This window comes from Equus caballus, chromosome 8 (genome assembly GCF_041296265.1).
Source record: "Equus caballus isolate H_3958 breed thoroughbred chromosome 8, TB-T2T, whole genome shotgun sequence".
Lineage (NCBI taxonomy): Eukaryota > Metazoa > Chordata > Mammalia > Perissodactyla > Equidae > Equus > Equus caballus.
Genome location: NC_091691.1, coordinates 438396 through 462403, shown reverse-complemented (window position 1 = coordinate 462403; position 24008 = coordinate 438396). Strand labels below are relative to the sequence as shown.

At 51.9% G+C, this 24008-nt stretch overlaps 2 protein-coding genes across 22 annotated transcripts in view; one reads left to right on the top strand and one right to left on the bottom strand.

Annotated features, from left to right (window-relative positions):
* Nucleotides 1-2017, bottom strand: part of TXNRD2 (thioredoxin reductase 2) — a 51308-nt gene extending 49291 nt beyond the window's left edge. Inside the window, exon 1 of one of the 6 annotated variants that reach the window (XM_070275164.1) lies at nucleotides 1939-2017. Coding sequence is in view for 4 of the 6 variants with exons in the window: in XM_023648097.2 (XP_023503865.1) it covers nucleotides 1632-1713 (82 nt within the window). In the remaining 2 variants the exon portion in view is untranslated. Of the gene's footprint in view, nucleotides 1-1631; nucleotides 1759-1938 lie in introns of those variants that run through there. The other 5 variants (XM_070275165.1, XM_023648097.2, XM_070275162.1 and 2 more) reach the window with 5 other exon arrangements.
* COMT (catechol-O-methyltransferase) lies at nucleotides 1668-23255 on the top strand. 16 transcript variants are annotated; one of them, XM_070275102.1, is made up of 6 exons: nucleotides 1680-1817; nucleotides 16535-17156; nucleotides 17445-17693; nucleotides 19609-19802; nucleotides 20153-20284; nucleotides 21030-23245. In XM_070275102.1, the coding sequence occupies exons 3-6, from the start codon at nucleotides 17672-17674 to the stop codon at nucleotides 21369-21371; spliced, it is 690 nt and encodes a 229-aa protein (XP_070131203.1). In that variant the 5' UTR covers nucleotides 1680-1817; nucleotides 16535-17156; nucleotides 17445-17671; the 3' UTR covers nucleotides 21372-23245.
* Nucleotides 23256-24008: the final 753 nt, after the last annotated feature.

Here is a 24008-nt window from a genome sequence, read left to right as displayed (position 1 = left end):
TCGCCTTCCCCACCTCAGCCAGGGACACCCTCTCCGCCCACAGGGCTCAGCCAGAAAGGTCTGTCTGCTCTGTGGTCTGAGCCCTGTCCTCTAATTTTCTGCTCCTCTGAACCTGGGCCTGGAACAGGGCCAGCAGAGAGCAGAGCCCGCTGAGCATGCCTTGGCTGCGTGAGCAACTGCTCTAGGAGGACAGGGGAGGCTCCCCGTGCCCACGGACACGCCGGCCACCTCGGGGGCCTCCTGTAAGGCTGTCCTCCCTGCCGCATGGTCTCTCCTGGTAGGAGGTGTGAGGGGACAGGTGACACTGGCTACACTGTCATTCTGGTTCTTGTTCAGGGGCTGCCTCGCCACCCCCAAGCCTGGGATGGGCCGGCAACTTCTGCTCTCGGAGAAGCCGTGAGGCTGAAGTGGAGGAAGAGGCCCCAAATCGGCCCTGGGTGTCCTCCTTGGGGGTTGGCACCATCACTGTCCCAGCAGCTCAGCCCTCGCCCTGGGGCCTCCCTTCCCCTTGCTGCCAGAGGGCCCGGCAGGGCTCTGCCTCCTGCCCAGATGGAAAGGACACGCTCACCCCAAGGCCACGGTTACCAGCAGCCTGAAAGGCCTTGGGCTTGTGACCACAGGGGCAGCTCCCATTGGTGGATCTCTGACTTGCGCCAGGTGGAGTGAGGGCTCCACTGCACAAGTATGTTTAAGCCTCATGAATGTCCCACTGACATGTGCAGCAAGGGGGCTGGGAAAGACCGGCTGCCCTGGCCAAGGTCACAGGGATCAGCAAAGACACCCTAAGAGCAGCCCATGTCCCCACCTCACAAGCTAGTGACCGCGTCCCAGGACTCTGCACGGCCAAGCGAACCCCTTAGTTCACCACGGCCAACGCAGTGCACAGCTTTGCCCACTTACCCATCTGGTCTGCCCTCACCCTCCAGTCCACCACTGACCAAGGGTCCGGCCACTCTTCCTCCCACGGGCACCATCTGTGCGAAGGAGCCCTCACCCGGATGTCCTGTGGTCCCTCAACACTCACTCCCTGTAGGGAATGGTCCCCAGGCAGGGTCTGGGGCCATCACTGAGGAGGCACGTGGTGGGGAACAGTCATCACGCGTGGGCCTGGCCGTGCTACCATGGCAATGTGGTGGCGCCGCAGCCGGCTCTGGGGAGCGCATCCTGCAGGGCTGGGCGCCAACTCTCCATGTATCCCTGCGCCCAGCCCTTGCACCGGAACCCTGGCGACACCCGGTGCCGTGGTGACGTGACTATTGTCCTGGTTTGGTCGGTGTCCCTTGGTGGCTCCAGGAGGATGAGCTGCAGATGTCCCCTCCCCTAGGGCACCGGCAGAGTGGCGGCATGCAGGGCCTGCTCAGAGCCCAGGGTGCCCTGGCGCCCCTCATTGATTCTCTGCGTGGGCCTATACTGAGCACCTGCTGTGTGGCCGCTAGGGTCTTGGGCGGGCGGCGGTCCGCTCTGCCCAGGGGCGTGCACACGAGATGGTGCCTGGTAACCTCGGGAGCGGAGCCACCACCATCGGCAGGACACAGTTAAGACTGGGCAGCACCGGGGCGAGCACAGGTCACTCCACCCAGCAGCACACGCCAGGGGCGCCCCGCGCCACAGCGCCGCCCAGGTCCCCCTACCTGCCGCGCCCCGCGCCCCGCCCGCCGCGGCCCGGATCCGCCACTGGAAGCGCACGCCGGGTGCCCGCAGGGCCGCCGCCATCGCCGCCGTCCCGCGCCAGTCCTCGCGGGGTCCTCCGGCGCCGGGCTGCCCGCTGCGCTGCCTGTACCGCGACGGCGCCGGGCGAGGTGAGGGCGCCGGGCGAGGTGAGTGCGCCGGGCATTCCGCGGAGCTGGACTGGGGGCGGCCGGACCTGGGCGGGGGTCTGCACCTGGGGTGAAGGATTCGGAAGAGCGTGGGGGTTCGAACCGGGTGAAGGGATCTGACCTGGGGCAGGAGGTCCGACCTGGCGCGGGGGTCCGGCTGGCGAGTGGGGAATTTGGAAGGAGGAGAGAGGACCCGCCCTGGGGCGGGGGTCTGCGGACCTGGGGCGGAGGATCTGATCTAGGGCGGGGGCTGGGGGATCTGCCCCTGGCTAAGGAGCTCCGATGGGGCTGGGCATTGGCCTGGGGGGAGCATCCCACCTGGGGCGGGGGTCTCTGGACAGGAGGCGGCGCGCCAGACTGGATCGAGGGAGTGGGAGGCCTGTGCTCGAGTGGGAAGATCCGACCTGGGGATAGGGGTCAAGACAGGGTGGGGGATCCGGGGTCCCATGGGGATCCAGAGCCTGACATCGGGGGTCTGTCCTTGGGGAGGGCTCTGACCTGGTGGCCGACCCGGTGGCAGAGGCAGGGCCTGGCTCACACTTGGGAGGGTCACATTGGTCTTCTGCTGGGATCAGCCCCTGGAGAGTGGGCGAATTGTGGGACCGGCCGAAGGGGCTGAGTAATCTCCCGAACAGGTTCCCTCTTGGAGGCCTTGGGGTACCCCCAGGCCTTTCTTTTCGGGGCAACGGCTGCCCCACCAGGAAGGGGATGCCCGGAGCCCAAGACCCCACGGGACTGGGTCTGGGTGGTGTGGTCTCAGGCCCAGGGTTGAATGTAGACAAAGGGGAAGTCCCCCAGGCCTGACCTGCTGCCGGGCCAGCCTTTCAGGTTTTTCCTGCCAGGGAGTTCTGGGTCCTTTGCCTGAGCTGGAGCTGCCCTGAGTGGCTGCCCTGGAGGGGTTGGGAGGAGCACTGTGGGGCCTGAGAAGATGGGCTGTGGATGAGCTGAGTGGTGACAGATCCTATTCAGTAACTGCTGGCAGTAGGGAGGGGCTGAGCGCCCTTCTGTTGGCTCAGAGGCTCTGGGCCTGGTAAAGAGAGGATGAGGGAGCAGGGAGGGGGATGGTGGGGGCTTGAGAGACGCAGGGAAGTGAAGAATTGCAAAAAGCAGAAATGGGGGTTTGGTGCGTGTGACACCTGCCTGGGTTTGCTGACTGGGCTTCTGGAAGTGAGGCTCCTCTCCTCCCACAGAGGCGGGAGCTGGGCTCCTGTCCTCAGGTGCTGGCGGGAGCAGTCGCTTCTTTTGTCAGCCTTGGGTTTTCTCAGGCAGGCACCTTAAGGGGACAGAGGTCATCCCAGGGGGCTGGCCTTGAGCTGCTGGACACTATGCTAGCGTTGTTCGAGTCTTTGTTAGCCAAGGTTGAGGCCTAGTCAAGAAGAAAGCTCAAGGGAGCCTGGTTAGGGTCTGGTCAAGGAGAGATCTTGGTCAGGTCCCCTCTTGCTGGAGAAGAAGGTCTCTTCTTTCCTCTGAGACATCTAAGTCTGTTTTCCATTTGATCACCCTTTGTTCATCAAAGAGCAGCTGAACCACAGGTTGGGTCGTGGTAGTAGAGGATATTTGCTGGATGGCTGAGAGATCAGGCATTTAATGAAGGGCATTTCTATGGAAACAGAAAGAAAAGCAGAAATTAATGGTTGGAGCTGGCTGTAAACCCAGTTTTTGAGTCCCAAGGCCCCTAGTTGAGAAGAGCTGCGTTAAGTTGTAAGCATCTCCGACTGGTGGAGTGAGGATGGCAGCGGCAGTCTGGTGGATGTCCTGGTTTGTAGTTTGAATGTAGTGATAGCATAGATGTCAGCGTCACAGTTGAGGTTATTTCCCAGAGCAGAGCATGGTAGGTGTGGGAGTTCCAGTGGACTTTCTGAGCGGCCCAGGCAGCAGCAGCTGCAGGAATGAAGGTGGCCCACACATGACTTGTGATGAGTGCTTTGAAGTTTATATATGGTTGTCTGGCTTTGGCACACAGAACTGCCTCAGATCCTGGAGGAAAAGGGCAGCTACGAGACAACTGGAGTCCCAGGAAGGGTGTGGGCAGTCAGGTTTTAGTTCTTGGAGATGGCAAGTCAGGAGACAGGGAGGAAAATTGGAAACGTCAGTTTGGAGAGTTGTAACCAGATGTTGAAGGAAACTAGAACTGAGGATTTAGGAAGGGCTGACAAGACGTGTAGGACCGCAGGACCCAGTCCAACTACAGGTAGATAATAAAACCTTAAGGACAATGAATAGGACTAGATTATTTGTCTCCAATAAGACATAAAATTTCTCTCTATAATCACTTCCGTTTTTGACCAAAGATAATCAAAGTAAGATTATTCTTGTTTAAAAAATAATTCTGGTCCCATTAAATTTGGCCTGATTGGGGCCAGCCCAGTGGCGCAGCGGTTAAGTTTGCACATTCTGCTTCTCGGTGGCCTGGGGTTCGCCGGTTCGGATCCCGGGTGCGGACATGGCAGCGCTTGGCAAAAGCCATGCTGTGGTAGGCGTCCCACGTATAAAGTAGAGGAAGATGGGCACAGATGTTAGCTGAGGGCCAGTCTTCTTCAGCAAAAAGAGGAGGATTGGCAGTAGCTAGCTCAGGGCTAATCTTCCTGAAAAAAAAAAAATTTGGCCTGATTATTTACATGAGGGCAGCAAGCATGGTAATTGGCCATATAGACTTTTTAAAGTTTGCTTTGTGCAACTTTTTATAGGGAATCTTAGATTGGACTTTTAAAAGCCTCTGGGGGCTAGCAAGCCAACTAAGAACTTGCCATCTGGGGCTGGCCCTGTGGCCGAGTGGTTAAGTTCGTGCACTTTGCTGCAGGCGGCCCAGTGTTTCGTTAGTTCGAATCCTGGGCGCGGACATGGCACTGCTCATCAAACCACACTGAGGCAGCGTCCCACATACCACAACTAGAAGGACCCACAACGAAGAATAAACAACTATGTACCGGGGGTGGGGGTGGGGGTGGGGGTGGGGGGGGGCTTTGGGGAGAAAAAGGAAAAAAATAAAATCTTTTAAAAAAAAAGAAAAGAACTTGCCATCAGAATTCACCTGTGGATTTGGGTGAATTCCTGTCTTCTCAAGGTCTCCAAAATATCCTAAGGCCTCTGGGCCTGCTGGGAAATGAACTTCCTTACTCACTGGGAGGCTGGGAACCCTGTCAGCCAGGTACCAAGCCAGCTTTTTCAAGAGGGCTTCTGAGCATTGGCTCTGGGAAGTTGACTGCAGTTCCTTAAAACTGTCTGGTCATATCTGATTCTATATTTCATTGTTAAATTCTTTGGCAATATAACTAATCTTTTTAATTATGTCCTATCACAAGGAGGACAGATTCTCATTGAACCTATGCCAATAGCTATCACCATGAAGATAAGAATGCTCAGTAACAGTTTTTGAGTTTTGGAGAGATCAGGCAGGGAGAAAAAGATAAATGCTTCAATTTTGTCTATGAAGGTATAATTTGCTGGACTGTTAGGAGTCATGGATAGCTTAAGAGAAAAGGGAAGTGTTTTTTTAATATCCAAAAAATACAACATTAAAGAGCCAACAATATTACAAACAAAACCCATGAAAAATTATGATAATCTTTTATCAGTTTGCTCAGTCCCATGGAGTTAATTCTTGTTCTGCTTGACCTTGGTCAGCGGTTTCGTGACCCCATCAGTTTCTCCACTAGGTCCTGGAGATCCGACTCAGTCTGCTGGGATGTCTCAGAGTTGTTTCAGCAGCGCCCTCAGAAGCGTGTGCCCCACGGTACCTGGCATAGTCCTTTCCGTGGGTTTCAGAGACAGTCCCTTTTCATTGCCGAGGGGGCACTCTGGCCTGTAGCTCCTGCAAATGCTTTTGGAGAAGAATCAGAGCCAAACGAAAACGAGCTGTCGTATGGCAGGAAGAACATTGCTCTACCCCCTGGGTCCTTCTGGCGGGTCTAAGAATTAAGTAGACGTGAGACGGAATAGCAGGAGAAAATCAGAGTTTAATAACAGGTGTACATGGGAGAAACCCAGGATAATAGGTAACTCACCAGAATGGCCAAAGCTGCCGCCTTTAATACCGTCTTCAGCTAAAGACACGGGATGTTGCGGGCGGGGGGGGGGGGGGGGGGGGGGGGCGGGTTGGTGGTTTGGGACTTCAACAGGGAGGAAGGCGATTCACATGGAGATGGAAATGGAAATGTTTGATAAGCAAGTGTTTGCTGGGCCATCTATAGACAGTGTGATGGGGGAGTAAGAACTTTGATTAAAAGGGGCTTTCTAGTACCTTCTGTCCACCACACCTGGAATTATCTATGGTGATAGCTGCTTCCTGGGACAGGCCTTCTATCTTAAATCCTTTTAGGCAGTTAGGGGGAAGGTCAGAGCTACCTTCAGAGTTTTTTTTGCCTTTAAAAATAGTCAAGCCAAAGAGACACATTTTGGGGTACCCAACTTTGATCCCCCACAGTCCCGCCTTTGAAACTTTAAGAAGTTTCACAGTCCAGGAGCTGAGTTAGTAGATTGTCTCATCTCACTGAACACCTCTCTTATTTCTCATGATAGATCAATCCAGTTAAATTCACTTCAGAAGGCGGTGATGCAGGTGGGTTCCCAAAGCTAGGCCTGTATTGTGTAAGCAAGCAATCAGATATTTAGGAAGAAGCATTTCTGTGGAAACAAAAAGAAAAACAAGGTTAGTGGTTGAAGCAAATTATAAACCAGTTTCTCAGTTTCTGAGCCCAGGGGACACCCAGTCAAGAAGATTTCTAGGGGGCTGGCCCCGTGGCTGAGTGGTTAAGTTTGTGCACTCTGCTTCGCCAGCCCGGAGTGCTGCCTGTTGGGATCCTGGGTGCGGACATGGCACCGCTCATCAGGCCATGCTGAGGCGGCATCCCACATGCCACAACTAGAAGGACCCAAAACTAGGACACACAACTATGTACTGGGGGCTTTGAGGAGAAGAAGAAGAAAAAAAAAGAAGAGAAGATTGGCAACAGATGGTAGTTCAGGTGCCAATCTTTAAAAAAAAACAGAAGATTTCTAAGTGTCAGGGTCGAAGCACCTTTTGCAGTTTGAAATGTCTCTGGTGATGTCATCAGGTGCTCAGGTATCTTTTGAGTGGCTCACACAGCAACAAGTCTGCTGTCGTGGGGACACTCTTAAGTTCACATCAGGTTGTCCAGCTTCAGTTTGCAGAGCTTCAGAAACAAGGGTGGATTTGCTACAGAGCCAGAATGAGTCCGCTCCCTGGCGGGTTAAAATCAGGCTCTCCATCACAAGTATTCATCACACAAAGCAAAGTGTATTTATGGCAAGTAGGAGACCACGTGGAATCATTTCCAAAGTCGCGGCTCCCTGAACAAAGGGAAGCAGGTCTTCTTATTTCGGGTGGGGAGTGAACATTGCAAAGGAAAGTTTTGTCATCACATGTGGAGGTAGGTATTAGCTGGCACAGGCGCAATCTGGAAGCATGCTCTCACACACGTTGCACGTTATGCTAATAAGGCATAGGCTCCTCCTAGGGCAGAGATTATAGTATTCAGATGAGGAAAAGGTCATCTTCAGGTCATCTGTGCGCGTGCTGCCCTCATGGTGGGGCTTGATCTGGTTCAGGCTAGTTTTGGTTGTATCTCTTCCCAGCATAGCTCTGAAAAACAATGTGGAGGGAGCGCTCAGCACCTTTACACTTCCTTCGAGCTGCTTACGGAATGCACCAGTGCAGTTTCAGTTCTCAAGGATTCCAAATGAAAATGAGGGAAAAAATTGAAAATGTTAGCTTGGAGATTTTTAGCTCAACATTTCAAGTGACTAGAAGAATTCAGGATCCAGTCCAGTTTACAGATAGAAAACAAGACCTCAAAGACAATTAACAGAACTAGAATCTAATATCTACTATTGCATATTGTAGTTTCTGCTGAAACGTAATTTTTTTCTCTAAAATCGCTCTCATTTTTACCAAAGATAGCCAAATTAAGACTAACTGGTTTGCAAAATAAGTCTAGTTTCAATAAACTTGGCCCAATTGTTTACATAAGTACAGCAAGAATAGCAACCGATCTTATAGGCTCTTTTAAATCTGCTTTGCTGGGGGGCTGGCCCCATGGCCGAGTGGTTAAGTTTGCACGCTTTGCTGCAGGTGGCCCAGTGTTTCGTTGGTTCGAATCCTGGGCACGGACGTGGCACTGCTCATCAAACCACGTTGAGGCAGCATCCCACATGCCACAACTAGCAGGACCCACAACGAAGAATATACAACTATGTCCTGGGGGGCTCTGGGGAGAAAAAGGAAAAGAATAAAATCTTTAAAAAAAATAAGTTAAAAAAATTAAAAGAATAAATCTGCTTTGCTGGATCTTTTTATCAGGAATCTCAGATCGAACTTTATAGGCCACTGGAGGCCAGGGAAGCAAAGTCAAGGACTTGTCATCAGACTTCGCCTGCAATACCTACAGATTTGGGTGAATTCCTCTCTTCTCGAGGTTCCCAAAATATCCTGAGGTTCTTTACACCTGCCAGGGAAGTGACATTCTTTACTCACGTGGTAAGGTTGTTGGTAACCCTGTGAGTAAGGTATCAGGCCAGTATTTCCAAGTGGCTTTGTTTCGTAAAGTCAATTTTTGTTTCTTACCTGCCTCGTCATATCTGAGTCTATGCATGTTTCTCTCAAGTGTGACATTCCAGTCAAAGCTTTGATAATATAAGCAATGTTTCCAATTGTATCCTGTTATAAGGAGAACAGATTCCTACTAAACTTATGCAAATAACTACAGGTGAATATTCACTCATTAAGAGTTTCCAAATTCTGGAGGGATCAAGTAGGGAGAAAAAGATAAATGTTTCAATTCTGCTTATAAAAGTATAATTTACCAAATTGCTATGTCATAGTTAGCTTAAGAGAAAAAGATTTTCTTAAATCTGAAAAGAACAGAGCATTAAAAAATCAGCAATATTTCAAACAAGAGTCATAAAAATTATAATCATCTTCATCAGTTCACTTAGTTCCATGTAATCGACTCTTGATCTTGATCTTTTGCTAGCAGTTTCATGAAGTCATCAGTTTTTCCATTAGAGTTCTGTAATTTCTTACCCAGTTCAGTTTTACAATCTGAAAGTTTATCAGAAACCTGTATTCTAGAGTAAGTGTCAGAGTCCTTTTCATGAATCTCTCTGAAGCTGAAACATTTTTGCAAAAGCATCAAAGTAAAACAATTACTGTTTGTAAATGATGAAAGACTTAAAAATGGCAATTGACAAAGAAATTTGGTTGTTTCTGTGACACACCACACTTTAAAATAATAACTAGAATTATGACTGACAACTAGGATCGATCAGAATTTTAGGAATGTTATATAACTTTAAAAACACTTATATCAATAACATTTACCCACACAGTATCATAGGTCCCTATGAAACAATGCTTAGTTATCCATTTAACCATGGTGAAAATTAAAGATTTTTAGATGAATGCAGAAAATTAAATAACTATAAGAGAAACCTTAGCGCTTGTTGTTAAAGACCTGATAAAACAATACAGGAAATTTATTTTGATAAAACATTAAATCCTTACCCTCCTGGTAGACTACTCAAAGAAAAGCCTTTCATAATCTCTTTATCAAGAGCAGACTAAAAGTTTAAGAATTATCTTTTTAAGAGAGAGAAAATGAAATTCTAATTTTTGCACCAGCTTACTTTTTATTTTAAAACTCATTTACTTAATTAAATTCATTTTAATCTAACCCAACTTGATCATGCACAAAACTCTTTCCACAAGGTTACTCTTCCACAAACCTTTAACTTTCTTTTTACATTCAGAATTTATCCCATGCCTTCTTTCTCCTGTCCTATTACTTAGGACAAATATATCTTTCTTAGAAAAACAAACAAAAATATTTCCAGTCTTTACACCTTCTTTACTGAAAATATACATCTTACTTTCCTTGAATACAAAGATATTTTCCTTATTAATTTTTAGTACCTTTAATCACATATTAGAATTTTTAACCCTTAGAAACCTTAATTTTTAGTGAAAACTAAGAAGTAAGCAATTATAAACTGTCCTCTACATTAGCAGTCTGTGGGTTGGCAAGTTTATAAATACTTTTTATAAACTTGAACATGCTAGAAATTCCTAGAAACATGCTATTTCATAGTACAATCTTTAAATAAAATACAAGGCATGTTTACTAATAGATCCAAATATTTTTGGGTTTTCTGTAATAAGAAGCCAGAAGTAGATAAACCTCTATTTAATAATTAATGTCTAATACTTTATGTTATTTAGAAATGATCTAGATAGTCAATGAATTTTCCATCACTTAATTAACCTAGCAAAACTTCAAAGTTTCAAGTTACCAAAGAGATTTTGGAAGATATTTTAAATACATATGCCATAAACTATAATTATTGCTATACGTTTATCTATAAACTCCCATCCCACTTGTATCTAAATCATCTGCTTCCAACAATTATGTTTAGATTACCCATGAAAATTTTATGAGACATTACACAAAATTAGCTATCATTTTAAGCTATTATTTTGCTGATAAATTGTAACAGAGATAATATGAGCTTATTTGACTAGTAAACCCAGGCTATATGTCTGCATTGCATCCAGTGCTGATAAGTTTGAGGACATGCCTATTTTAGTGAATCCAAAAAACTTAAGCTTTCATTCACCAAAGACTATTTCATATCGTGTTAACTTGAAAAAAATTTGGGTTAGTTTCTGTTATGTTTAGGAATAATTTATGTAAATGCTTACTTTACACTAGTTAAACAGAGCTCTTAATTTTTGGCCATGCATTCTGGAGGTAGAAAAATATCACATATATATAACATGCATATAGACATACATACACAAAGACTCCACAGCTATTTTAAAACTTTAGGACAATGTACCATATCTTTACAAGTCTGCACAAAGCATTTAACAAAGGCCCTCTTTCTAAGTGCACAGTTTAACCCCAGACCAACTTACCTGGGGGGCGGGGAGGGCTTTTAGTGTCTTTTTTATTAGCACCTGATATTAGCCTCTAGTTTTTATCTCACAGAGTGTGGGGGCACAGACAATCCCCTTTTTTTGGTGAGGAAGATTGGCCCTGAGCTAACGTGTGTGCCAATCTTCCTCTGTTTTTATGTGGGATGCCACCACAGCATGGCTTCATGAGTGGTGGTAGGTCTCTGCCCGGGATCTGAACCTATGAACCCCAGGCCACCGAAGCAGAGCGCACGAACTTCACCACTATGCCACCAGGCCAGCCCCTCAGGCAACCCTAGTGACTTCCTTTTAGCATGTTTAATTAACGTTGTCTGAAGGGCAGATTTATATGCTGTCTTACAATCAGGCAGGGGAAGTGTTCCCCAGTGAGACACAATGTCTATGCCCACAACACAATCTATAATACAATCAGGCAAAGAGATGCAATCACTCACATAAAGCCTATAAATTGTTTTCCCACAAAATTTCCCCTCAATTTCATCCACTCATGCTTCTAATCATAGCTTCCGCCTGGACTTCATCAACAGTTCTCAGTCTTATAATATTGGGTAGGGGAAGCATCCACAGCCAGACTGTCCATTTTCAAAATATGCTCAGGCAAAGCTGATATAACCTCTTTATATAAAATTAGCTCAAACTTTATAATCTTATCAACACTTATACTTTTACATTTTCTCAATTTAATTGTAGCCTGAGTTAGGGCCTTAAGGCTAGTCATTATTTGTTTTGCATTTCTTTTTTGTTTGGTCATTTAATAGGTACCAATAAAACAATTAAGACAAGAGCACTCTAAAAATCTTTCCAACTTAGAAGTTTTTCCAATTTCAATGATAATAGCGACTCAAACCAATAAGCCTTTATGGTTCAACCATGGATGCAAGAGGCATCCCCAAAAGAGAGTGCGAAAGAAGCCACCCCACAAGACCCAGAACGTTCACTCCCAGAAATAATCTAAGAAAGCAAAGGCTTCTGCTGCACAGGCAGAGGTGCACTGACAAGCAACGAAGGTTGAGACGACAAAGGCCCCTGATGGAAGCAATGGGACCCCTGATGACAAACTCACCTGAGAGCTGACACAGCCAGACAAAGAGTGCTTCTTGGAACCCCAGTCTATTTGACTGGCCGCCATGATGCACACCAGTATGTGCATCCTCCAGAAGGTGGAGACCAAAGAGGTCACAAAGCCAAGCTCTCAAGACATAGAATAAGACAAAAGAAAAACCCTCATCTAATATGCACATTAACAGCTTTAGCTAAGCCTTGGGTCTCTTGGAGCCAGACTAATACCTAGGAGGGTGGTGCCATGGGGTGGGGGGTTGTGTGTGTTTTGCTGAGTACCTCATTGCATGGAAATTTTCTTGAAGTTGGTGGGGGACTTGTCATCTACTCCATTGTGTGACCAACTTATACTATCACAGGAGTCTGCATGAGGTGGCGAGCGCCCTAAAGGCTCTTAACTGCTCGACCTGTGCCCACCAATACTGCAGGCACTTTGGCTTCTAAGATGCCTTTAGCAACAGCTTTCACCTCATGCACATATTCCCAGAAACAGGCATATGGAGATGCCTATGTCTTGCCCTGTGGTTTTTCCTTTTTATCATAAGTGGTACAAGAGACAGAGACAAGGAAAACAGTGACCATCTCTGGGAGAAGGATCAAGAAACCAATGAGTACTCAAATGAAATTTCCCCAAGTCACTGAGCCCAAGAAGCTAGCTTCACCAATATTTTCTCCTGCTAATTTACATTTAGAAAAGGGAAAAAAACCTCACCACTCTTGTTTCCACTGGACCCTGCAGGCAGAGATCCAGGAGACTGATGTGGTAAGAAGTCTTCCCTCCTGCCAGCTCTTGTCAAGGGCCCAGGATCTCTCAGATTCAGTAGTCCAGGAGTGAGCAGCATCCAGCCAGTAAAGTTTTGTCCCTTCATGGTCACCAAACTGTAGGGGAGGAAGAACATTCCTCTACCCTCTAAGTCCTTCTGGCTGGGCTGCAAATTAAGTTGACATAAGACAGAGTAACAGGAGGAAATCAAACAAGTTTAATAATGTGTACATGGGAGAAACCCAGGAAAACTGAGTAACTCACCAGAATGGCCAAAGCTGCCACCTTAAATACCATCTTCGCTAAATACAAAGGAGGATGTTGGGGGTTGCAATGTGGACTTCAAAGAGGGGGGGTAAGGAAACTTACATGGAGATGGAAATGCAACTGTTTGATAAGCAACTGTTTGGGGGCCATCTATGGACAATGGGACCCCAGGGATAGACTTTAATAGAAATTAGCTTGTTTGTACCTTCTGTCCACCACACCTGGAATTATCCATGGTGATAGCCCCTTCCTGGGACAGGCCTTCTCTCTTAAATTCTTTTAGGCAATTAGAGGGAAGGTCAGTTTCCTTCAGAGTTTTTTTTTGTCCTTAAAAATAAGCCAAAGAGACACATTTTGGGGTGGCCAGTTTTGATCCCCCATACTGTGGATGACAAAAGAGTTTAAAAGGCCCTGGGGAAAGATCCGATGAGAGTTCATTATAAAAATAGCACAATTTGTAAGGAGATTTGGTTGTTTTTGTGAAATACAAGGTCTTAAATAATAACTGGAATTATGACTGATAACATTATAGCAAGACATTTCATGGACAGTGAAGGCATTGACAAATTTCTAGGAAATTTATATAATTTGTGACATTCTTATGTTAACATTTTTTCATGCAAATATAACCTATGGAGGGTTAAACAGCATTTTTTGTTTGGCAATGCCTTTCATGAGATTCAACATATCAAATAAATCTACTTAGTTTAGTACCTCCCTTTTACAAGGTGAAAGAACAAACCCTTGGGGATCTTCAGGGGCCCTCTGGGAAATCCCAAAGTCAGTTCAAGATCAAGAACATTTTATTTAGGATTTGATGTCGGGAAGACAAAGTTGTCAAAAATGTCAAAAAGTTTGAACACTTGACTAAATAGGATCCCAGGTCACTGTGAAACCATATTTAGTTATCCTAATTAACCAAAGTGACAATAAAAGAACTCTAAATGTAGGAGATAACGAGGTTGTAAAACAGCCTTGGCTGTTTTCAGAGTGAGAAGGCTTGGTTCTCTTAAGTAATTGAGGACATGATAATGACAACGTGAAGCACAGGAAATCATTTCCATAAGACTCAGTATCTTTGTTTGCTAGGCAGGTTTCTCAAATGGTAAACAAAAACCTTTTACAATCTCTTATTAAAAGCAGACCAGGGGGGTGGGCACAAGGGGTGAAGGGTTGCACCTACAACACGACTGACAGACAATAGTGTACGGCTGAAATTTCACAAGATTGTAACCTATCATTAACTCAATAAAAAAATTTTTAAAAAAGCAGACCAATAATCTAAGAAACGTTTTATCAGAGAGAAAAAACAAACTCCAATTTTGTATCCGTACATTATTGATGTTAAAGCACATTTTAAAAGCTTTATATATAAATCTAATTTTAGCAGCTTTGACCTCACAGCATAAAATTCCTTTTCCACAAACCTTCTAAAACTTTCTATATCTGTTCACGTTTTTGTCCTGTACTTTCCCTCTTTTTGAATTTGACTTTAGGACAGAATTACTGTGTGTAACAAAAAACATCTACATTCTTTGCATCCTTTCTATATAAATGCAGGTCCTCTTTTCCTCCCATACTTTTGTACACGGTTGTTTTCCCTTCCTTCCCATTGTTTCTAGTAGTAGTTTTATTTTCACACATAGATTATAATTTTTAACCATTAGCAACCTTTATTTTACAGAGAAAACTTGGAAGTAGGCAATTACAAATTGTCATATACCAATATTCTGTAACGGATTAGCACATTTGGTAAATGTACCATCTCATAATCTGTACAGATATGTTTTTAATAGTACAATGTTTTTAATGTGACAAGAAGCACATGTTTATTAATAGACCCAAATATCTTTAGCATCTCTGTAGCATATAAAAATAAGCCAAAAGTGTATTAACTTAGAATTAATACTGAATGCTTCAGCACTTATCTTATTTAGGAACTATTTAGATATTCAAAGAATATCTATTCTTTAACTTAATTTGGCATAACTCTAAGGTCGCAGATTACCAGAAAGATTTTGGAAACTGTTTTTAGACAGACATATTACAAAGCACAATTATTGCTGAAATAAAGTTTGTTGGTATAGTGACTAAATTTGATTAAAATTGAATTTGTCATTTGTACAATCATCAACATCAAATAGATATAATATTAGCTTATTTGACTAGTATACAAAGTAGAATAAAAATTTAGATTTGCATCATCCTAGTTAATGTTGACAACTCTGAAGATCTGCCTGTTTTATTAAACCAACAATATTAAGCTAGTCTTATTGACTAAAGGTTGACCCACATTATGCGAACTTGAAAAACACGTGAGTTGGTTCCGATATTTCTGGGAGTTTCAGGAAGACAGTTTATATAAGCGCTTACTCCTCTCTAAGCCGGTGAGGGTAGAAGTCCTTGAAGGGGTTTTATAAATTTATTTGGTAGCACCATCTGGAGGTAGGGTAATATCATATATGTGACACACACGCATAATAAACACACAGACAGACGCAGCTAGAGGTCTGATGGTTTTCATTGAAACATTGTAGCCATGTGTCACATACGAATACTATTATATAAAACATGCTGGTGTATGAGATTCCGACGGTATCTTTGCTCTGTGCTACGTTCCTGTTTGAACTGTTTCTGGCAGATGGAGCCGCATAGTTACCTGTTCAGAGTGAGGGCTTAAAGCTCTTTGTAACTAGCCCTTGGGTTTACGTGTCACTTCCAAATTTAGAATTGCTCTCTTGGGAAATATGGCTTGAGCAAAGGGGTTCGTTCAGTTCCCCCGCTTCTCCTAAGGCGCGGGTGCACGTGTGCCATTGTTACCGAACACTGGGTGCTTGTTGTCCCCCAGGATGGAAATCAAGAGAGACAACACAAGGGAGGCTGCGTGGAAAGGAAAGGGGGAGGTGACGCCCATTAGGGAGGGGATTGTGGGGCTATTAGGTGAAGGCTGGGGAGGAGGGCCTGGTCACCGCTTGTAGGGGTGGGTTGTGCTTGCGCCTGCGCTATTGTTCAGCATGCCTCCTCATGCGACGTGTGTATCTTTAGTATGCTAGCTCTCCAGCCCTGGGTGGGATTTTTACTATGCCGATGGGGCTAGGGTCACCTTCAGTGGACTCCTGGGTGCTAGGGCGCATGCCCAAGCCCAGGGACGACCAGGGGCTGTGGAACGTGGATCTTGGCGGCCTCCGTCTGATTCTCCTAGCCTGCCGATTGGTTAGGCCAATCTTGTTAGGGCCTTATCTTGTGGTTCCTGTCTCATTATAACCTAGAGGGCAGACAAGGACCAGGGAGACTGCCGATGTCCCGGGCTGTGGGACACTCGGGGAGACGTCTCCCTGGCTCTCTGGGGCCTTCCAAGCTCCTTCTGGGGAGAGAAAGTAGAGGACAGGGCTGGCCTCGGGGAAAGGGCCCGGATATCTGGACGCTGGTCATTTTCAGGTTATGGTTTCTGTTGATGGCTAACTGGAGGTGGCACAAATGCACAAATGTTGTCTGCTTAGCTGCAGAGCTCAGAGGAGGAGCTGCAGCTCGGAGGGCAGGAGCAGGCTGGGAAAGTCGCTCTGAACGTCAGGGTGGCACGGGGAGTAGGGAGGGGTGTGGGCCGAGGATTTGGGCCCAGAGAACGTGCAGACTTTGGCGTGCTGACCTTGTGTCCACTCTGCCTTGTGTAAATAGGTCACGTGGCATCTGCCTTGCATTTTGTGAACTCTGCTGTGCTGGCCGGCGGCCCAGGGCTGCCCGGCTCAGCCTTGCCCCTGTCAGCAGGGGCCCTGAGCCCAGCTCCGTCTGCCTGCATCCTCAGCTACCTGCCGGAGTGCCGCCTGCCAGGGGAGGCCGTGCTGCAGCAGCCAGCTGGTCACAGCTGGCGTGGCTGGCTCACACTGTGGTGTGGGCAGCAGGCTCCCCTTCCTCATAGAGGAACAGATGCTCCATGTGTGGCTGTCCATGAAGGGAGTGGCGAATGCACCTGTGACCCGTGTGCCTGGCCTGGGGACTGCCTGTGTCCTTCCCTGGAAGCTCCCTTAAAGGACCACTGGAGTCTCCCGGACGGTCTGAGTGTGGGCGCCCAAGGGCCCTGCACACGGGCGGGCCCCCCGTGCGCTGCATCCACCCCAGGCCAGCTGTGCCCCCTCGCTCAGGGCCGCCTGGGAAAGCGCCCAGAGAGGGGGGCTGTGACTGGCAGGCCCCCAGGCAGGAAAGCTAGCCACACACCTGTTCCGGGCACCTGAGAGTGTGGCCCCAAGGACAGGAGGCTTGTTGGGGGGTGGCTGCACTCCCCGAGGCTGACACGAGCTAGGTAACTGGGCATGTGGCTGGCTTCTTGAACCTTGGGGCCCCATCAGCATAAGGGGCCAGTGGTAGCACCCCCAAACTGAGGAGAGGGTGAGTGAGCCAGGAGGGGCAGGTCTGCGCTACCACTGAGGGACTTTGAGCTCCCGCACTGGCTGTGGGGCTGCCTGGCAGGCCACAAAGCACTGAAGCCTGGCACCCTCCCCTGGGCTCCTTCCCTTCCCTTCTCTCCCCTCCTCCCCGCTCCACCCCTGCCTACCTCAGATGCTAGAGCCAACACCCATGCTGTTGGCAGCCTTCTCATTGGGCCTGGCACTGCTGCCTCTGCTCTTCTTCCTGCGACGCTGGGGCTGGCTCCTCATCGGCTGGAACGAGTGCATCCTACAGCCCATCCACAACCTGCTCACGGGTGACAGCAAGGAGCAGCGCATTCTGCGCCATGTGCTGCAGCACGCGGTGGCCGGGGACCCGCAGAGCGTGCTGGAGACCATTGACGCCTACTGCTCGCAGAAGGAATGGGCCATGAACGTGGGCGACAAGAAAGGTGAGTGGCCCAGCCGGCAGGCGGTGGACACGGAAACAGGCCTCAGGCGGGGCAGCCCAGCCCATTTCTGGGTGTTGGGGTGGGGGCTCTTCTGGAGCCCTGGAGGCCCAGGTTGCTGCCCAGCCTCCCTCCCCCCACCAGGAGCAAAGGCCTTGCTGAGACCCTGACACCCACACCGCTGTTCCCATGGGGCGGGAGGGATGTCTAATACACTGTGCAGGAGGCCACTGCTCAGCTGGCCCCTTTGCCACAGACCAGCTCAGCCAACACGAGTGGGAGGTGACAGCAGAGGCTCCAAGCAGGCCCCACACTCGTGCGCCATCCTGCAGACCTGGTGCTGGGCAGCGCATGCATCGGGTGCCTGGTGTCCCTGCCGGGCTTGAGGGTATGCAGAGCTCCTTGAAGTTGCCTGGTCCAGGCCCCTGGCCGTCCCCAGGGCTGCCTCCTGACCTCTGGACTCCAGGCTGGGGCGTGAACATGTGCTGCACTGTCTGGAGTGGAGCTCTGGGGACAGACGTGACAGCCCTCTCAGAGCCTCTGACAGTGTCCAACTCAAAGGAGCCAGGGAGGCTCTGAGTATAGACCATGGGCAAGGTGGGGTGGGGGGTTCCACAGACGGCAGCTCTGGGTTAGGACGATTTGGGGTCAGCCAGGAATCGTGGAAAAGAGAGAGGGACCAGCGTGTGCAAAGGCACAGAGGCTTCAGGCACTTTGGGAGCCTGGATGGTGCATGAGCTTGGACCAGGGCCTCGAGGTAGGGATGGGGTCCTCAGAGGAGGGGCGGGGGCCATCTGAGGTGGGCCTGGGGCCCTCGAGGGGCTGCTGAGGGCGTCAAGGAAGGCTGGGGGCCATCTGGGGAGACCTGGGTGCCTTCCTAATAAGCCTAGGGGCTATTGGGGGGTGCTGTAGGCCTCAGAGGAGGGCTGTGGACCTCAGGGGAGGGTGAAGGGCCATCTGGAGTGGGCTGGATTCATCTGGGGAGGCCTGGGGGCCTCAGGGGACATCTGTGGGCCATCTGGGGAGGCTTAGGGGCCATTGTGGGGTGCTTGGGGCCTCAAGAAGAGCTGGGCACCATCTGGGGAGGGCCAAGTGCCATGCTGGGGGGTGGTGCGTGGTCAGGGAGGGCTGGGGGCCAACAAGGGTGGCCTAGGTGCCATCCTGGGAGGCCAGGGGGCCATTTTGGGGAGTGCTGTGCTCCTCAGAGAAGGGCAGAGCCGTCTGGAGAGTCCAGGGTGTCATCCTGGGTGGGTTGTGGGCCTCAGGCGATGGCTGGGGACCATCTGGAGGGCCTTGGTGCATTAAGAGGTGCTATTAGCTTCAGGGAGGCCAGGAGGCCATCTGGGGAGGGCTTTGGGCCTCAAGGAGGGCTGGGGGCCAGTCAGGGGTGCTGTGGCCTCAGGGAGGGCTGGGGTCATCTGGGGAGGCCTGGGTGCCATCCTAGTAGGCCTAAGGGTCATTGGGGGATGCCGTAGGCCTCAGCCAGTGCTGGGGGCCATCTGGGGAGGCCAGGGTGCCATCTTTGGAGGGCTGAGGGCCATTGGGTGGTGCTGTGGGCCTCAGGGAGGGATGGGGGCGGGGGCCATCTTGCAGGGACTGGGGTCATATTGGGAGGGCCTCAGGGGCCATCTCTGGGCCATCAGGGGAGGCCTAGGGGCCATTGGGGGGTCCTGTGGGCCTCAGGGAGGGCTGGGGGCCATCTGGGGAGGCCTAGGGGGCATCCTGGGAGGACTGTGGGCCTCAGGGAAGGCTGGGGGCCTTCTGGTATGGCCTGGGGGCCATCCTGGGAGGCCTGGGGGCCTCAGGCAAGGGCTGGGGCCAGGCATCAGGAGGGGCTCTTGCTCGGTTGGGAGGCGCATGTCCTGGCCAGGAGTGGGTCCCCACCATTGCCTGCACTTACCCCTCCCGTGCTCCACAGGCCAGTTCCTGGATGCAGTGGTGCAGGAGCAGCAGCCGTCTGTGCTGCTGGAGCTGGGGGCCTACTGCGGCTACTCGGCCGTGCGCATGGCCCGCCTGCTGCCGCCCGGCGCCCGTCTGCTCACCATCGAGATCAACCCTGACTATGCCGCCATCACCCAGCGGATGCTGGACTTCGCGGGCCTGCAGGACAGGGTGTGGCGCCTGCCCCCTAGACAGATGTGCACACTGCCGCTCCAGGCCCGGCAGGCCGGGTGGGAGGGGAGGGCCCAGGGCAAGACCCATGGTGCAGCTCGAGGCCACAGTGATCCTGCTGCAGGGTCATGGAGGGTTTCACGGGTCCCCCAGCAGCTCCGGGAGGGCGGTCTCGCTGCCCCCATCCACAAGCAGGAAACTCCCAAGGCTGCCCCCACAGGGAGCGGGCAGAAGGGGGCTTGTCTCCCCAGAACCCCAAATAGAGCTGTCGGTGGACTCTCGCGTGGGTGCCCAGGCGTGGTAGTCTGTTTGTCCCTGTGGGTGTGGGCACTGACGGAAATCTGTTCCAGGTAACCGTTGTCCTCGGGGCCTCCCAGGACATCATCCCCCAGCTGAAGAAGAAATATGACGTGGACACGCTGGACGTGGTCTTCCTCGACCACTGGAAGGACCGGTACCTGCCGGACACGCTCCTCCTGGAGGTGAGCCTCGACCCGCCTGGCTGGGATGGGCCTGGGTGCTGGCTGCTGGTGCAGGGGCAGCCGTGTCGGCGGGTCGCGGCCACTCTGAGGAGCCAGGCACCCTAGCCAAGGAGGCCCACCGTGGGCAGAGGGTGTGGCCCTGGAGCTCGGGCACTGAGGGCAGAGCCAGGCTCCACCGCCGCTGGGCCTGCCGGGAGCGGGAGGATCTCAGCAGCTCTGGTGAGCAGTGGTGACGGGGCCTCGCTCCTGGGGAAGCAGCACGGAGGGCCCTTAGTGACGGGAAGCCGGCAGTTCTCTCGGGGCTGCTGGCTCGAAGCTGGGGGTCAGCCCAAAGAGGAGGGGCCCTGGATTGGGAATGGCGGCGCTTTGAAACATGTCCTGCTGCCCTGCAGCTGGGGCTCTGCAGGCCCCTGGCCTGTGCGGGGTTGGGGCAGCCCGGCTCTGCAGCGGCCCAGCCTCCCCCCTCCTCAGTCAGGAATAAAGGGCTTGCGGGCTGGCGGGGGCAGGTGGCAATGCACAGTCCGATGGCTGCTGTGAGGGGCCTCAGCCCCTTGTCACAAGGCGTACCCACAGGGCTGCTTGAGTGTCCTCACAACATGGCAGCTGGCTGTCCCAAGAGCCTGAGTGGGAGAGCGAGAGATAGAGACAGAGACAGAGAGACAGAAGGAGCAAGGAGGGAGCCACGGTGCCTCGTATGAGCCAGGCCCTGCGCCCCACACTGTGCTCCCGCTCTTCCCTCTGTCAGGAGCCAGTCTCTGGCGCGACCCACACCCACGGGGCGAGCATCCAGACTCCACCTCGTGAAGGAAGGAGGGTCGGGGAACTGCAGAGACATTTGAAACGCCCTTTTGTCCCGCGGTGGTTTGCTCAGACGCCCTGCTCTTCGGGCCAGAATTCTCCAGCGTTCTGTGTCCTCCGTCAGGAGGCCCGTGGTGTCCCCAGGGATCCCCAGGTGGGATGGGTGCCGCCTCCTTCCCCCTTAGGTCCAGCTTCCTTGAGGATGCGCCCCGGCACCCTCCAAAGGCCACCACAGCTTCTTCCTCCGCTTGGCTCGTTCATGGTGAACTCGTGGGGTTTGAGTGTCTGATGCCTCTCACTCCTCGGACCGTCCCGTCTGTGGCCAGCGATGCCTCCTGCGTCCCTCAGCACGACCCCAGCAGGCTGGAGCCCCGCCCCCGGCGCCCCCTGGGCATTTCCTGCCCCAGCCTGAGCTGCCCGCTGGGGGCTGGGCCCGGGCTGCTCTCTCTTGGTCTGCTGGCCACCATTGTTAGGAAGTTCCTTCCTTTTCTGTTCTGAAGAGAAGCCGCTCCGGGAGTCACAGTGGTCCTTCCAACTCTGGCTCATGGGCTGTCCCACCACGCAGTCCTCACAGCTGCGTGTGCGCCTCAGGGCCGGCCAGAGGGCCCTCGGCCTCCCCTGTGGCCTGCAGGCTGGGAGTGACAGCCACCAGGAGAGCCCAGACACCCAAGACTGTCCTGGGGCGCCCCCTGGAGGGGTGCAGAGCAGAGCCCCTCGGGTTTAGGTCATTGGGATGTCTGTAGGCTGAGTCACACCTGGGGCCACATGTGGGATTTTGCTCTCAATGTCTAGGATTACTTAGTTTCTTAACTTTTAATTTATGATTTTGTAAAAAAAGGCTCCGTTCCCCCAAAGTCGAATATAGGGGACAGGACAACAGGGGCGTCCCTTGCCTGGTCTTCCCCCCACAGGCAAACCGCTCCTCTCAAGATTTCTCTGTTCATTGTTTCCTGTGATCTAGGCAGTGCCTCCCCACGCCACTCAGAGGGACTGCCCACCCAGGTGGTCTTGGCCTGAGGCTGTGTCTAGCCACTCCTCCTTCCTTCTGAGAGCTTAGGCCCTGGAATGCCAGCTAGCTGCCCCGGGCCCAGCCACGGTGGTGAGGGGCACCTCAAATGCCGGGGCGTGGGGATGTTCACAGCGGACCCCCGAGGGACAGGCTTGTGGCTCCCGAGGTCTGCCCCTCCGCCATCCTCCGGCCCAGCAGGGTGGCCCGGGTCAGGTGGCCTAACCCTCCAGTGACAGCCTCCAGCAGTCCACACACAGGCACCAGGCATCCCTCTTACCTGAAGCAGCCATGTGTTCCTGGCACCCAGTGACCAAGGGACCCACTGGCCTTGAGGTGACATTGTGGGTGGGACCCCAGCCCCATTGTCTCCTCCGCTCATTGTCCAGGTAGCATTTTATGAGCACCTTCTGTGTGCCTGCCACATGCTGTTCTAGGGGCTGGGGATGCAGGAGGGAGCAGAGGGGATCCCTCCTCACAGAGCTGACAGTCTGGACGTTGGACTAGTGCTGGGCACAGCGCGGTCCTGCAGTGGTCACTGCCAGGGGGAGATGGAGGGCAGTGGGAGACCCTGCTGACCCCAGGAGCTAGGGTGGGGCCGACCCCAGGGCCAGGCACAAGCCTCTGTGTGGAGCCCCCACCTGCCCTCCTGGTTTGGAGCGGGCTCCCTGGTCACCCCAATCCTCATCCCCCCCAACCCCCTGTCCCCTGCAGGAGTGTGGCCTGTTACGCAAGGGGACGGTGTTGCTGGCTGACAATGTCATCGTCCCAGGAGCACCGGATTTCCTGGCCCACGTGCGCGGGAGCGGCCGCTTTGAGTGCACGCACTTCTCCTCATACCTGGAGTACTCTCTGTGGGTGGTGGATGGCGTGGAGAAGGCCGTCTACCTGGGCCCGGGCAGCCCAGCACAGCCTTGACCTCCCACCTGTGCCGGGCTCCTTTGCCCAGCCTGCTTCTGAAGGGCACTATGGCTGCCCTGCTGCCAACCCACTTCTGCAGGTTGGAGTCTGTCCTCAATGGGTGACTCGAGGCCTGTGAGGCCGCGGCCAGCCCACACTGACCCTTCTGCACAGCGGTGCTGCGTGCTCATGCACTGCTCCTCCCCAGTGCAACTGGCTCAGCGCATAAAACCATAGCAATAAATCTGGAAAGTGTCTGCTCGTAAAGACCACATCAGGGCAGGCGGAGCTGTGACAGTGTCACTCACCCCCATGAGCATCCCTTTCTCACATGGGCAGGTCCTTGGGCAGTAGACACAGGACGCCGGGGGAAGTTGGGGACATGTGGAAACTCACACAGTCTGCCCTCGAGGTTTGCCATCACCAGGTGGCAGCAATGCCTCAGTGACAGCACTGGGACCAGCAACTCACACCACCCTTCTGGCTCCCGAGCTCTGTCACCTCCTTTTTAAGCATGAGGTGCGGCCTGTTCAGTGAGGTCGGCTGTTAGCCATCTTCCATGCCAGTGTCGGGCTTAAACGATACTAAAATGGAAACTGAAGAGTGACTACTCCGATAGGAGAGGCCGCCCTAGTGCTGCCTCCCACCGTGGTGCTGCTCCTTCCGTCCTCGGCGCCCTGAGCTTTGGCACCAGACACGGGCTGCCCCCTGGACTGGGTGTGAATGCTGCGGGCGGTCCCAGGGGCCCCAGCCCCAGCACTGCTCTTCTTGCAGTCAGGCCCAGGGCGCCTGTCACATCCCCAGGATGTCTGCAGGCTGGGCGGAGTCCCCACCTGGAGGCTGTCCGGCCTAGGACCCCGGAACAGGGCCGCTGGCAGCCCTCACAACCAGCTCTGAGCAGGCAGGCGCAGGGGAAGGTGGCCCTGGCCCTGCAGCAGCGCCAGGCGTGGTCTCTCCGGCCCCTCGGGGCCCCGGGGTGACCCTGAGTGGACGCATCTTCGCCAGTCCGGCTCGGCCTTG

Excerpts from the sequence above, each read along its gene's own strand:
- COMT (XM_070275095.1), top strand. The coding sequence starts at position 17,414 with ATGCTAGAGCCAACACCCATGCTGTTGGCAGCCTTCTCATTGGGCCTG. Across the intron at positions 17,694-19,608 it reads GAACGTGGGCGACAAGAAAG|GCCAGTTCCTGGATGCAGTG; the intron begins GTGAGTGGCCCA and ends CGTGCTCCACAG. Across the intron at positions 19,803-20,152 it reads TCGCGGGCCTGCAGGACAGG|GTAACCGTTGTCCTCGGGGC; the intron begins GTGTGGCGCCTG and ends AATCTGTTCCAG.